General features: G+C 43.7%; 1 protein-coding gene across 1 annotated transcript in view; it reads left to right on the top strand.

Annotated features, from left to right (window-relative positions):
- LOC148474692 (cytochrome P450 4B1-like) overlaps nt 1–12451 on the top strand; it is a 120015-nt gene extending 107564 nt beyond the window's left edge. The window contains exon 12 of the mRNA XM_088458235.1: nt 11066–12451. Coding sequence (XP_088314361.1) covers nt 11066–11243 — 178 coding nt within the window. The 3' untranslated portion in view covers nt 11244–12451. The remainder of the gene's footprint in view (nt 1–11065) is intronic.
- The last annotated feature ends 432 nt before the right edge of the window (nt 12452–12883 follow it).

The following is a 12883-nucleotide window of genomic DNA, read 5'->3' as shown; positions in this document are numbered from 1 at the left end:
TCCAACATGTGTGTTGATATATAGGCACTTATTCCATTACCTGTGAGACATGCCTACACCTTCCTTCCCTTACCAGCCGGATCCAGGTATAAATCCTTCTAAACAGCTACTCTCCTACATATGTGTTATTATATAGGCACTTATTCCATTACCTATGATACATGCCTACAGCTTCCTTCCCTTCTCAGCCGAATACAGGTATAACTCCTTCTACACAGCTACTCTCCAACATATGTGTTATTATATAGGCACTTATTCCATTACCTGTGAGACTCATCTACAGCTTCCTTCCCTTCTCAGCCGGATCCAGGTATCACTCCTTCTACACATCTAATCTCCAACATATGTGTTATTATATAGGCACTTATTCCATTACCTGTGAGACTCATCTACACCTTCCTTCCCTTCTGACCCGGATCCAGGTATAACTCCTTCTACACAGCTACTCTCCAACATATGTGTTATTATATAGGCACTTATTCCATTACCTGTGAGACATGCCTACACCTTCCTTCCCTTCTCAGCCAGACCCAGGTATAACTCCTTCTACACAGCTACTCTCCAACATATGTGTTATTATATGGGAACTTATTCCATTACCTGTGAGACACACCAACACCTTCCTTCCCTTCCGAGCCGGATCCAGGTATAACTCCTTCTACACAGCTACTCTCCTACATATGTGTTATTATATAGGCACTTATTCCATTACCTGTGAGACACACCTACACCTTCCTTCCCTTCTCAGCCAGATCCAGGTATAACTCCTTCTACACAGCTACTCTCCTACATATGTGTTATTATATAGGCACTTATTCCATCACCTGTGAGACACGCCTACACCTTCCTTCCCTTCTCAGCCGGATCCAGGTATAACTCCTTCTACACAGCTACTCTCCAACATATGTGTTATTATATAGGCACTTATTCCATTACCTGTGAGACATGCCTACTGCTTCCTTCCCTTCTCAGCCAGATCCAGGTATAACTCCTTCTAAACAGCTACTCTCCTACATATGTGTTATTATATAGGCACTTATTCCATTACCTGTGAGACACACCTACACCTTCCTACCCTTCTCAGCCGGATCCAGGTATAACTCCTTCTATACAGCTACTCTCCAACATGTGTGTTATTATATAGGTACTTATTCCATTACCTGTGAGACAGGCCTACACCTTCCTTCCCTTCTCAGCCAGATCCAGGTATAACTCCTTCTACACAGCTACTCTCCAACATATGTGTTATTATATAGGCACTTAATCCATTACCTGTGATACATGCCTACACCTTCCTTCCTTTCCGAGCCGGATCCAGGTATAACTCCTTCTACACAGCTACTCTCCAACATGTGTGTTATTATATAGGCACTTATTCCATTACCTGTGAGACACGCCTACACCTTCCTTCCCTTCTCAGACAGATCCAGGTATAACTCCTTCTACACAGCTACTCTCCAACATATGTGTTATTATATAGGCACTTATTCCATTACCTGTGTGACACGCCTACAGCTTCCTTCCCTTCCGAGCCGGATCCAGGTATAACTCCTTCTACACAGCTACTCTCCTACATATGTGTTATTATATAGGCACTTATTCCATTACCTGTGAGACAAGCCTACTGCTTCCATCCCTTCTCAGCCAGATCCAGGTATAACTCCTTCTACACAGCTACTCTCCTACATATGTGTTATTATATAGGCACTTATTCCATCACCTGTGAGACACGCCTACACCTTCCTTCCCTTCTCAGCCGGATCCAGGTATAACTCCTTCTACACAGCTACTCTCCAACATATGTGTTATTATATAGGCACTCATTCCATTACCTGTGAGACATGCCTACACCTTCCTTCCCTTCTCAGCCGGATCCAGGTATAACTCCTTCTACACAGCTACTCTCCAACATATGTGTTATTATATAGGCACTTATTCCATTACCTGTGAGACATGCCAACAGCTTCCTTCCCTTCAGAGCCGGATCCAGGTATAACTCCTTCTACACAGCTACTCTCCTACATATGTGTTATTATATAGGCACTTATTCCATTACCTGTGAGACACACCTACAGCTTCCTTCCCTTCTCAGCCGGATCCATGTATAACTCCTTCTACACAGCTACTCTCCAACATATGTGTTATTATATAGGCACTTATTCCATTACCTGTGAGACAAGCCTACTGCTTCCTTCCCTTCTCAGCCAGATCCAGGTATAACTCCTTCTACACAGCTACTCTCCTACATATGTGTTATTATATAGGCACTTATTCCATCACCTGTGAGACACGCCTACACCTTCCTTCCCTTCTCAGCCGGATCCAGGTATAACTCCTTCTACACAGCTACTCTCCAACATATGTGTTATTATATAGGCACTTATTCCATTACCTGTGAGACAAGCCTACTGCTTCCATCCCTTCTCAGCCAGATCCAGGTATAACTCCTTCTACACAGCTACTCTCCTACATATGTGTTATTATATAGGCACTTATTCCATTATCTGTGAGACACACCTACACCTTCCTACCCTTCTCAGCCTGATACAGGTATAACTCCTTCTACACAGCTACTCTCCAACATATGTGTTATTATATAGGCTCTTATTCCATTACCTGTGAGACATGTCTACACCTTCCTTCACTTCTCAGCCAGATCCAGGTATAACTCCTTCTACACAGCTTCTCTCCTACATATGTGTTATTATATAGGCACTTATTCCATTACCTGTGAGACACTCCTACACCTTCCTTCCCTTCTCAGCCAGATCCAGGTATAACTCCTTCTACACAGCTACTCTCCTACATATGTTTTATTATATAGGCAATTATTCCATTACCTGTGAGACAGGCCTACACCTTCCTTCCCTTCTCAGCCGGATCCAGGTATAACTCCTTCTACACAGCTACTCTCCAACATATGTGTTATTATATAGGCACTTATTCCATTACCTGTGAGACATGCCTACACCTTCCTTCCCTTCTCAGCCAGATCCAGGTATAACTCCTTCTAAACAGCTACTCTCCTACATTTGTGTTAATATATAGGCACTTATTCCATTACCTGTGAGACACGCCTACACCTTCCTTCCCTTCTCAGCCAGATCCAGGTATAACGCCATCTACACAGCTACTCTCCAACATGTGTGTTGATATATAGGCACTTATTCCATTACCTGTGAGACATGCCTACACCTTCCTTCCCTTACCAGCCGGATCCAGGTATAAATTCTTCTAAACAGCTACTCTCCTACATATGTGTTATTATATAGGCACTTATTCCATTACCTATGATACATGCCTACAGCTTCCTTCCCTTCTCAGCCGAATACAGGTATAACTCCTTCTACACAGCTACTCTCCAACATATGTGTTATTATATAGTTACTTATTCCATTACCTGTGAGACAGGCCTACACCTTCCTTCCCTTCTCAGCCAGATCCAGGTAGAACTCCTTCTACACAGCTACCCTCCAACATATGTGTTATTATATAGGCACTTATTCCATTACCTGTGAGACATGCCTACAGCTACCTTCCCTTCCCAGCAGGATCCAGGTATAACTCCTTCTACACAGCTACTCTCCAACATATATGTTATTATATAGGCACTTATTCCATTACCTGTGAGACATGCCTACAGCTACCTTCCCTTCCGAGCCGGATCCAGGTATATCTCCTTCTACACAGCTACTCTCCAACATATGTGTTATTATATAGGCACTTATTCCATTACCTGTGAGACATGCCTACACCTTCCTTCCCTTACCAGCCGGATCCAGGTATAAATCCTTCTACACAGCTACTCTCCAACATATGTGTTATTATATAGGCACTTATTCCATTACCTGTGAGAAATGCCTACAGCTTCCTTCCCTTCTCAGCAGGATCAAGGTATCTCCTTCTACACAGCTACTCTCCAACATGTGTATTATTATATAGGCACTTATTCCATTACCTGCGAAACACGCCTACAGCTTCCTTCCCTTCCGAGCCGGATCCAGGTATAACTCCTTCTACACAGCTACTCTCCTACATATGTGTTATTATATAGGCACTTATTCCATTACCTGTGAGACACGCCTACAGCTTCCTTCCCTTCCGAGTCGGATCCAGGTATAACTCCTTCTACATAGATACTCTCCAACATATGTGTTATTATATAGACACTTATTCCATTACCTGTATGACACACCTACACCTTCCTTCCCTTCCGAGTCGGATCCAGGTATAACTCTTTCTACACAGCTACTCTCCAACATGTGTGTTATTATATAGGCACTTATTCCATTACCTGTGAGACATGCCTACAGCTTCCTTCCCTTCTCAGTCGGATCCAGGTATAACTCCTTCTACACAGCTACTCTCCAACATATATGTTATTATATAGGCACTTATTCCATTACCTGTGAGACATGCCTACAGCTTCCTTCCCTTCTCCGCCGGATCCATGTATAACTCCTTCTACACAGCTACTCTCCAACATGTGTGTTATTATATAGGCACTTATTCCATTACCTGTGAGACATGCCTACAGCTTCCTTCCCTTCTCCGCCGGATCCAGGTATAACTCCTTCTACATAGCTACTCTCCAACATGTGTGTTATTATATAGGCACTTATTCCATTACCTGTGAGACACCTACAGCTTCCTTCCCTTCTCAGCAGGATCCAGGTATAACTTCTACACAGCTACTCTCCAACATATGTGTTATTATATAGGCACTTATTCCATTACCTGTGAGACACACCTACACCTTCCTTCCCTTCTCAGCCGGACCCAGGTATAACTCCTTCTACACAGCTACTCTCCAACATATGTGTTATTATATAGGCACTTATTCCATTACCTGTGAGACATGCCTACAGCTTCCTTCTCTTCTCAGCCAGATCCAGGTATAACTACTTCTACAGAGCTACTCTCCAACATATGTGTTATTATATAGGCACTTATTCCATTACCTGTGAGACATGCCTACACCTTCCTTCTCTTCTCAGCCGGATTCAGGTATAACTCCTTCTACACAGCTACTCTCCTACATATGTGTTATTATATAGGCACTTATTCTATTACCTGTGATACACGCCTACAGCTACCTTCCCTTCCCAGCCGGATCCAGGTATAACTCCTTCTACACAGCTACTCTCCAACATATGTGTTATTATATAGGCACTTATTCCATTACCTGTGAGACATGCCTACAGCTTCCTTCCCTTCTCAGCCAGATCCTGGTATAACTCCTTCTACACAGCTACTCTCCAACATGTGTGTTAATATATAGGCAATTATTCCATTACCTGTGAGACACACCTACAGCTTCCTTCCCTTCCGAGCCGGATCCAGGTATAACTCCTTCTATACAGCTACTCTCCTACATATGTGTTATTATATAGGCCCTTATTCCATTACCTGTGAGACACACCTACACCTTCCTTCCCTTCTGAGTCGGATCCAGGTATAACTCCTTCTACACAGCTACTCTCCAACATATGTGTTATTATATAGACACTTATTCCATTACCTGTGTGACACGCCTACAGCTTCCTTCCCTTCCGAGTCGGATCCAGGTATAACTCTTTCTACACAGCTACTCTCCAACATGTGTGTTATTATATAGGCACTTATTCCATTACCTGTGAGACACGCCTACAGCTTCCTTCCCTTCTCAGTCGGATCCAGGTATAACTCCTTCTACACAGCTACTCTCCAACATATATGTTATTATATAGGCACTTATTCCATTACCTGTGAGACATGCCTACAGCTTCCTTCCCTTCTCAGTTGGTCCAGGCATAACTTCTACACAGCTACTCTCCTACATATGTGTTATTCTATAGGCACTTATTCCATTACCTGTGAGACATGCCTACACCTTCCTTCCCTTCTCAGCCGGATCCATGTATAACTCCTTCTACATAGCTACTCTCCAACATGTGTGTTATTATATATGCACTTATTCCATTACCTGTGAGACACGCCTACACCTTCCTTCCCTTCTCAGCCGGATCCAGGTATAACTCCTTCTACACAGCTACTCTCCAACATATGTGTTATTATATAGTTACTTATTCCATTACCTGTGAGACACGCCCACACCTTCCTTCCCTTCTCAGCCGGATCCAGGTATAACTCCTTCTACACAGCTACTCTCCTACATATGTGTTATTATATAGGCCCTTATTCCATTACCTGTGAGACACGCCTACAGCTTCCTTCCCTTCCGAGCCGGATCCAGGTATAACTCCTTCTACACAGCTACACTCCAACATATGTGTTATTATATAGACACTTATTCCATTACCTGTGATACACGCCTACAGCTTCCTTCCCTTCCGAGTCGGATCCAAGTATAACTCCTTCTACACAGCTACTCTCCAACATATGTGTTATTATATAGTTACTTATTCCATTACCTGTGAGACACGCCTACACCTTCCTTCCCTTCTCATCCGGATCCAGGTATAACTCCTTCTACACAGCTACTCTCCTACATATGTGTTATTATATAGGCCCTTATTCCATTACCTGTGAGACACGCCTACAGCTTCCTTCCCTTCCGAGCCGGATCCAGGTATAACTCTTTCTACACAGCTACTCTCCTACATGTGTGTTATTATATAGGCACTTATTCCATTACCTGTGAGACATGCCTACAGCTTCCTTCCCTTCTCCGCCGGATCCATGTATAACTCCTTCTACATAGCTACTCTCCAACATGTGTGTTATTATATAGGCACTTATTCCATAACCTGTGAGACATGCCTACACCTTCCTTCTCTTCTCAGCCAGATCCAGGTATAACTCCTTCTACACAGCTACTCTCCAACATATATGTTATTATATAGGCACTTATTCCATTACCTGTGACACATGCCTACAGCTTCCTTCCCTTCTCAGCCGGATCCAGGTATAACTACTTCTACACAGCTACTCTCCTACATATGTGTTATTCTATAGGCACTTATTCCATTACCTGTGAGACATGCCTACATCTTCCTTCCCTTCTCAGCCGGATCCAGGTGTAACTCCTTCTACACAGCTACTCTCCAACATATGTGTTATTATATAGGCACTTATTCTATTACCTGTGATACACGCCTACAGCTACCTTCCCTTCCCAGCCGGATCCAGGTGTAACTCCTTCTACACAGCTACTCTCCTACATATGTGTTATTCTATAGGCACTTATTCCATTACCTGTGAGACATGTCTACAGCTTCCTTCCCTTCTCAGCCGAATCCAGGTATAACTCCTTCTACACAGCTACTCTCCAACATATGTGTTATTATATAGGCACTTATTCTATTACCTGTGATACACGCCTACAGCTACCTTCCCTTCCCAGCCGGATCCAGGTATAACTCCTTCTACACAGCTACTCTCCAACATATGTGTTATTATATAGGCACTTATTCTATTACCTGTGATACACGCCTACAGCTACCTTCCCTTCCCAGCCGGATCCAGGTATAACTCCTTCTACACAGCTACTCTCCAACATATGTGTTATTATATAGGCACTTATTCCATTACCTGTGAGACATGCCTACAGCTACCTTCCCTTCTCAGTAGGATCAAGGTATAACTCCTTCTACACAGCTACTCTCCTACATATGTGTTATTATATAGGCACTTATTCCATTACCTGTGAGACATGCCTACAGCTTCCTTCCCATCTCAGCCAGATCCAAGTATAACTTCTTCTACACAGCTACTCTCCAACATATGTGTTATTATATAGGCACTTATTCCATTACCTGTGAGATACGCCTACACCTTCCTTCCCTTCTCAGCCGGATCCAGGTATAACTCCTTCTACAAAGTTACCCTCCAACATGTGTTTTAATATATAGGCACTTATTCCAGCTTCCTTCCCTTCTCAGCCAGACCGATGTATATGTACAGAGCTAATCCCAAATGTGTTATTATATAGCCACTTATTCCATACCTGTCACAATATATATAGTGGGATGTGTAACCCTTCACTACAGAACTTGACTATAGCAGTACTAAGTACTAAATAATTGTGGGGAAATTTTGTGCCAATTCCTCAGACCAGTTTGAGAAATTATACACGGCCAGTACATACCTCTCTAGAGTGACCCTCCCACCCACCACTATGTTGTATATTAAAATGGACATGCACAGTTTAACAAACCAAGCACTTCAGTGACAGGGACTGCCCCTTTAGTGGATGAATTACTTGGCTTGTTTCGGCCACCACAAAGCAAATTACCATTGGGCTTAAGGCAGCTAACAGTATTGCTAATCTTTGTCACATTTGGAAGGTGTCATTATCATCCTCATCATTACCCTAATCAATGTAGTTAATATCATCATCACACAATATTAGCTCATCCCCACTGGAATCCACCATTAGAGAAGTCTCTGTACTTTGTTGTAATTGACAGCAAAGGTCTTCCGCATAGAATTTGTAGCTCATTTTATCAGTTTTATCAGTGTTCCCCATTATTTCTGGAAGTGGCATGCTATGCCAATTGCTCAGAAGGTTCCTGGCTGTGCTAAACACACTTTTACACACTGTATGGTGGACAGCTTAAGTAAATCAAAGTTAGTTTGTACAAGGGGCTCCAATTTCCCCTTTTCCTACCAGTATTCAAAAGGTACTGTGTGACATGCATAATTTGTATCATTAAAATTAGGGGTGAGCGGGTTCGGTTTTACTCGGATCTTTTTATTGGCTATCGCCGAACACGTGTTTTGGATAGCGAATAAAATCGAGCCGAATTTGCGGTAAAGTGGCGATAAGAACCGAGTAAAACCGAACCCGCTCACCCCTAATTAAAATAATCCTCTGCCATTCTATTGATGCTTACTGTATCAGATTGAGTCATGGTAGAGGTGTCAATAATTGTGAGCAATACTTTTAAGCCTACCCAGATGTCATAATGTTTTACTCTTGTGTGCTGAGTTGACTCATCTTCATCACCAGTGGGAATTTGGAAAGGTCAGTTTTTTTTTCTGGCAGCAGCATTTTCAGGAGAAATTGAAGCATGTGCCACTTGAGCTGACAACTTGCTCATCAGGAGCTCTTTGCATCTTTTAAGATCTGTATCAGTTGGAAAGAAATACATTACATATGATCTTAACCTAGGATCATGTATGGTTGACAAAATGTTGCAAGATTGCATCTTGCATCAATTGCAAGATGTTGAAAACCTTTGTTGGCCCTGTCAAAACAAAAACAACTTTGATCTACAAGTCCAACAAACTTAGCGGAATTGCTTAGTTTCATCTGATCCTTCAGCTTCTCTAGCTGCTTTTCCAGGAGTATGACCTGACTCAGATTGGCAGTGTCTAAACTTACTTCATTGTTACAATTTCATATGGTTTCAGTAGCTTGCATAAAATGGAGGTTATTTCCATTGTGCAGTACTAAGGTAATATGCCCACCCCTTTCCTATATTGTGGTTTGCTGTTTATGCTTGGATGCCTTGTGGCTGTTTCTTCAGTCACTTAAGCGTATAAAGGGAGAAATTCCACCTGGTTAGTACAGTTGGTGGCATGGCAAATTATACTGTTTCTGCAGCTATGGCAAAAAAAAAAAAGAAGCCCATAATGAAATGCGGTGCATGATAGAATTGTGAGACTCTCACCAGTGGTGTAATTAGGAGGTGCAGGGAGTGCAGATTTCACCGGGTGTCACCCTCTGAGGGTGGCATGTAGGTTCCTCCTCAGTGACAGGGAGCTGGGCACTGCACACTTACATCACAGTGCATTGCCCAGCTCTCGGGCACTGAGGAGGAGCCTGCAGTGCAGGGAGAGTCTCTGTGGGCAACCTGGCATCTCCAGGACTGCAGGGCATGATGAAAATAGAGATGTGCCACAAGACCACACCCCTCCCAGCAAGACACACCCCTTTTTTGGGTTTAATTGCTGCACTGCATGTCACCGACCCCCAGGACACCACTGACTCACACACAACACTCGTGGACACCCTTAGACTCTCCTCAGGGATCTGTGAAGTTTGTGAACACACGGTTTGTTCTTCAGCCTTAGGCCGAGATGTACCAAATAGGAAAATGCAGTTAACCCCCCAAACATGCAGTTTTGGGGTTTTTTACCACATTCCCCATATGTACAAAGCACCGCAATGCATTGCATTTCTGTGCTTCATCCCGACAGGTGGGATGTACCGCATCGCTTATACGATGATACTACATCCCACCCTCAATGTTCTTTTTGTGCCCTGATTTGGGTGACACCTGTAGACTCAGAGCGAGAAGGTTCTGCATGTGAGTTTTCAGAAGATGCCTGACTGTGATTGGCCCCAGCACACGCAATAGGCATTCCGGTGCATGACAGCATTAGCAGGACCACCGCTCGCACAGGAATACCATGGTCTGAGCCTTTCCTTGCCAGTGCGTGTGGTGTATGGCATGTTGGCAACTGTTTTATGTTTTTTGGCAGTAAATTTTCCCTTCATAGTTAGAGGTGATGGTTTATTTATGATGTGAAATACTGTTTAGATTTCAGGTGCCCTTTACACCTTCTCTCCCCCTGACGTCCTTTTGTAGATGTTACTATAACTGGCAGCCCTGGTACTGTGTTGTTCCTGTTCTTCTATGGACTGATCCATGATTGAATGTGGACATCTCTACTTCTTATGCACCAGTCTAGTAGTGTTTTGTAACATCCTGAATGTAATCACCTACACTAGAGATACCCGAACTCAGCCATTACAGTCCAGGGTTTAAGGATATCCATGCTTGAGTCCAGATGGTTAAATCAAATTGACTGAGGTAATTAAGTCACCTGTGCTCAAGTATGAATATCCTTAAAACATGGACTGTAATGGCGGAGTTTGGGAACCTCTGACCCGCACCATTTTGTCCCTGGCCCTCTCACATACATGTGACTGCAGACCATCATTTCCCAGAGAATACTGAAGCAATATCAGGATAGCATTACTAATATACTGCAGGTTCAGCTCACAAAATGGCCGCCTCCACTACGTGTGGCTGACCAGCGCTGTGTGGTTAGTGAAATAACGTATTTGATAATTACATAGAATAAGGTGTAACCTTTGTATTGTACTTCCTAGGAACTGCATTGGACAGAACTTTGCCATGAATGAGATGAAAGTCGCCCTCGTTCTCACGTTACAGAGATTTAACTTATTTCCAGTTCCAGACAAAGAGCCATTAAAAGTACCTCAGCTCGTCCTGCGCTCTGTGAACGGCGTTCACCTGAAACTGAAGAAAATTCGCGGAAACGCCTGAGCATAGGAGACTATTGTACATTTGTACACATATTGCGCTGTATCATTGTACCTGAGAACTAAATAACTTAGTAGGAATTGAATAATTATTTTCTTGCTGGCATTAATATACTATTTATGTATTACATATATAATGCATTATATGGGGATTGAGGATTTTAGTGCAGGGCGGAGGGAAGTGAGCAATGCAACATGGGAATGATCAATATAATTATCATTAGTGCGCTCCCTTGTTTAGCCCCAATTCCTCCTCTGGCCATGCCCTGATAGACAGCACCACATAGCCAAGCCTGATTAAGAACAAATGGGGCCCCTGGCTGCAAACTGGCATGGGGCCCCTGGCTGCATACTGGCATGGGGCCCCTGGCTGCATACTGGCATGGGGCCCCTGGCTGCATACTGGCATGGGGCCCCTGGCTGCATACTGGCATGGGGCCCCTGGCAGCATACTGGCATGGGGCCCCTGGCAGCATACTGGCATGGGGCCCCTGGCAGCATACTGGCATGGGGCCACCTTTACCTCCTCCATTGGCCAAAACAGAACACATAGCAATGGGTTACAGTAATCTGGGCCCTAGGTGGTATGTTACGCTGTACAATGAAAGATCTGGGTACACAGATATGCCGCTCTTTACACCATATTTGCGGAAGACTTGCCCACTTTTCCAGGTTTGCCCGGGAGCGCCACCCAATATTCAGAAGCCCCCCAACCATTCAGGGAGTGTAGGCAAGTATGGCACATAGTCACTCCCCTGCATGCATAACACACAGAGGGGGAGGAACATCTTCACGTGTGCTGTATCCCTGAGGGCAGAAACGTAGTTACTATAGTAATTGGCGTTGGAAACAATGACACCAACACTGCTTCCACAATGATGTCATCTCTGCGACTTCCTTCCCGGGTGATGACAGTGCCCACGTGCTGCCCTCTGGGAGGATGACATCACCATAACACGTTAATGCCCATGAGAGCTTACCCAGGGCATTATTATCTTTACTTATGTGATGCTCTGGCAGTCTGTACAGTGCTGCACCACTAGCACCAGGTTCAGGTGTGCTCGGTATGTATCAGTGACCGATTTCCCCGTAGCTAAGGTAGGACCATGGCAGAGAGGCAATCCTGATATTCCCGTTCTGCAGACACAGTGACCAGACAGAACGGTACAATGCAATTTTATCATTGCCAATAAATGAACAATTACCACAGAAAATGTTACCATAAACAGAATAAATAAAATAATTTACACTTTTCAATACCAAGATATTTACTTATTACCTCCCTGTCCTCTACCGGTGACCCCAGCTGGCAAGTGAGGGTCAACAAAAAGAAACACAATTTATGCAGAACTTTACTTTCACTAAAAAAATGAGAAAGAACATGGAACCTGCAGGTCAAGCTTGTATCAGTAGTGCACCAGCAGGTTATAGCAATAAGATACAGTCTGTGCTAATATTCCAACTTTCACTGAGGAAACGTGAGTAACACATGCAGGCCAAGCTTGTATCAGTAGTGCACCAGCAGGTTATAGCAATAAGATACAGTCTGTGCTAATACTCCAACTTTCACTGAGGAAACGTGAGTAACACATGCAGGCCGAGCTTGTATCAGTAGTGCACCAGCAGGTTATAGCAATGAGATAC

Source organism: Taudactylus pleione, unplaced genomic scaffold (assembly GCF_031769625.1).
Source record: "Taudactylus pleione unplaced genomic scaffold, aTauple2 ptg000819l, whole genome shotgun sequence".
NCBI lineage: Eukaryota > Metazoa > Chordata > Amphibia > Anura > Myobatrachidae > Taudactylus > Taudactylus pleione.
This window is presented reverse-complemented; position numbering and strand designations above follow the sequence as displayed.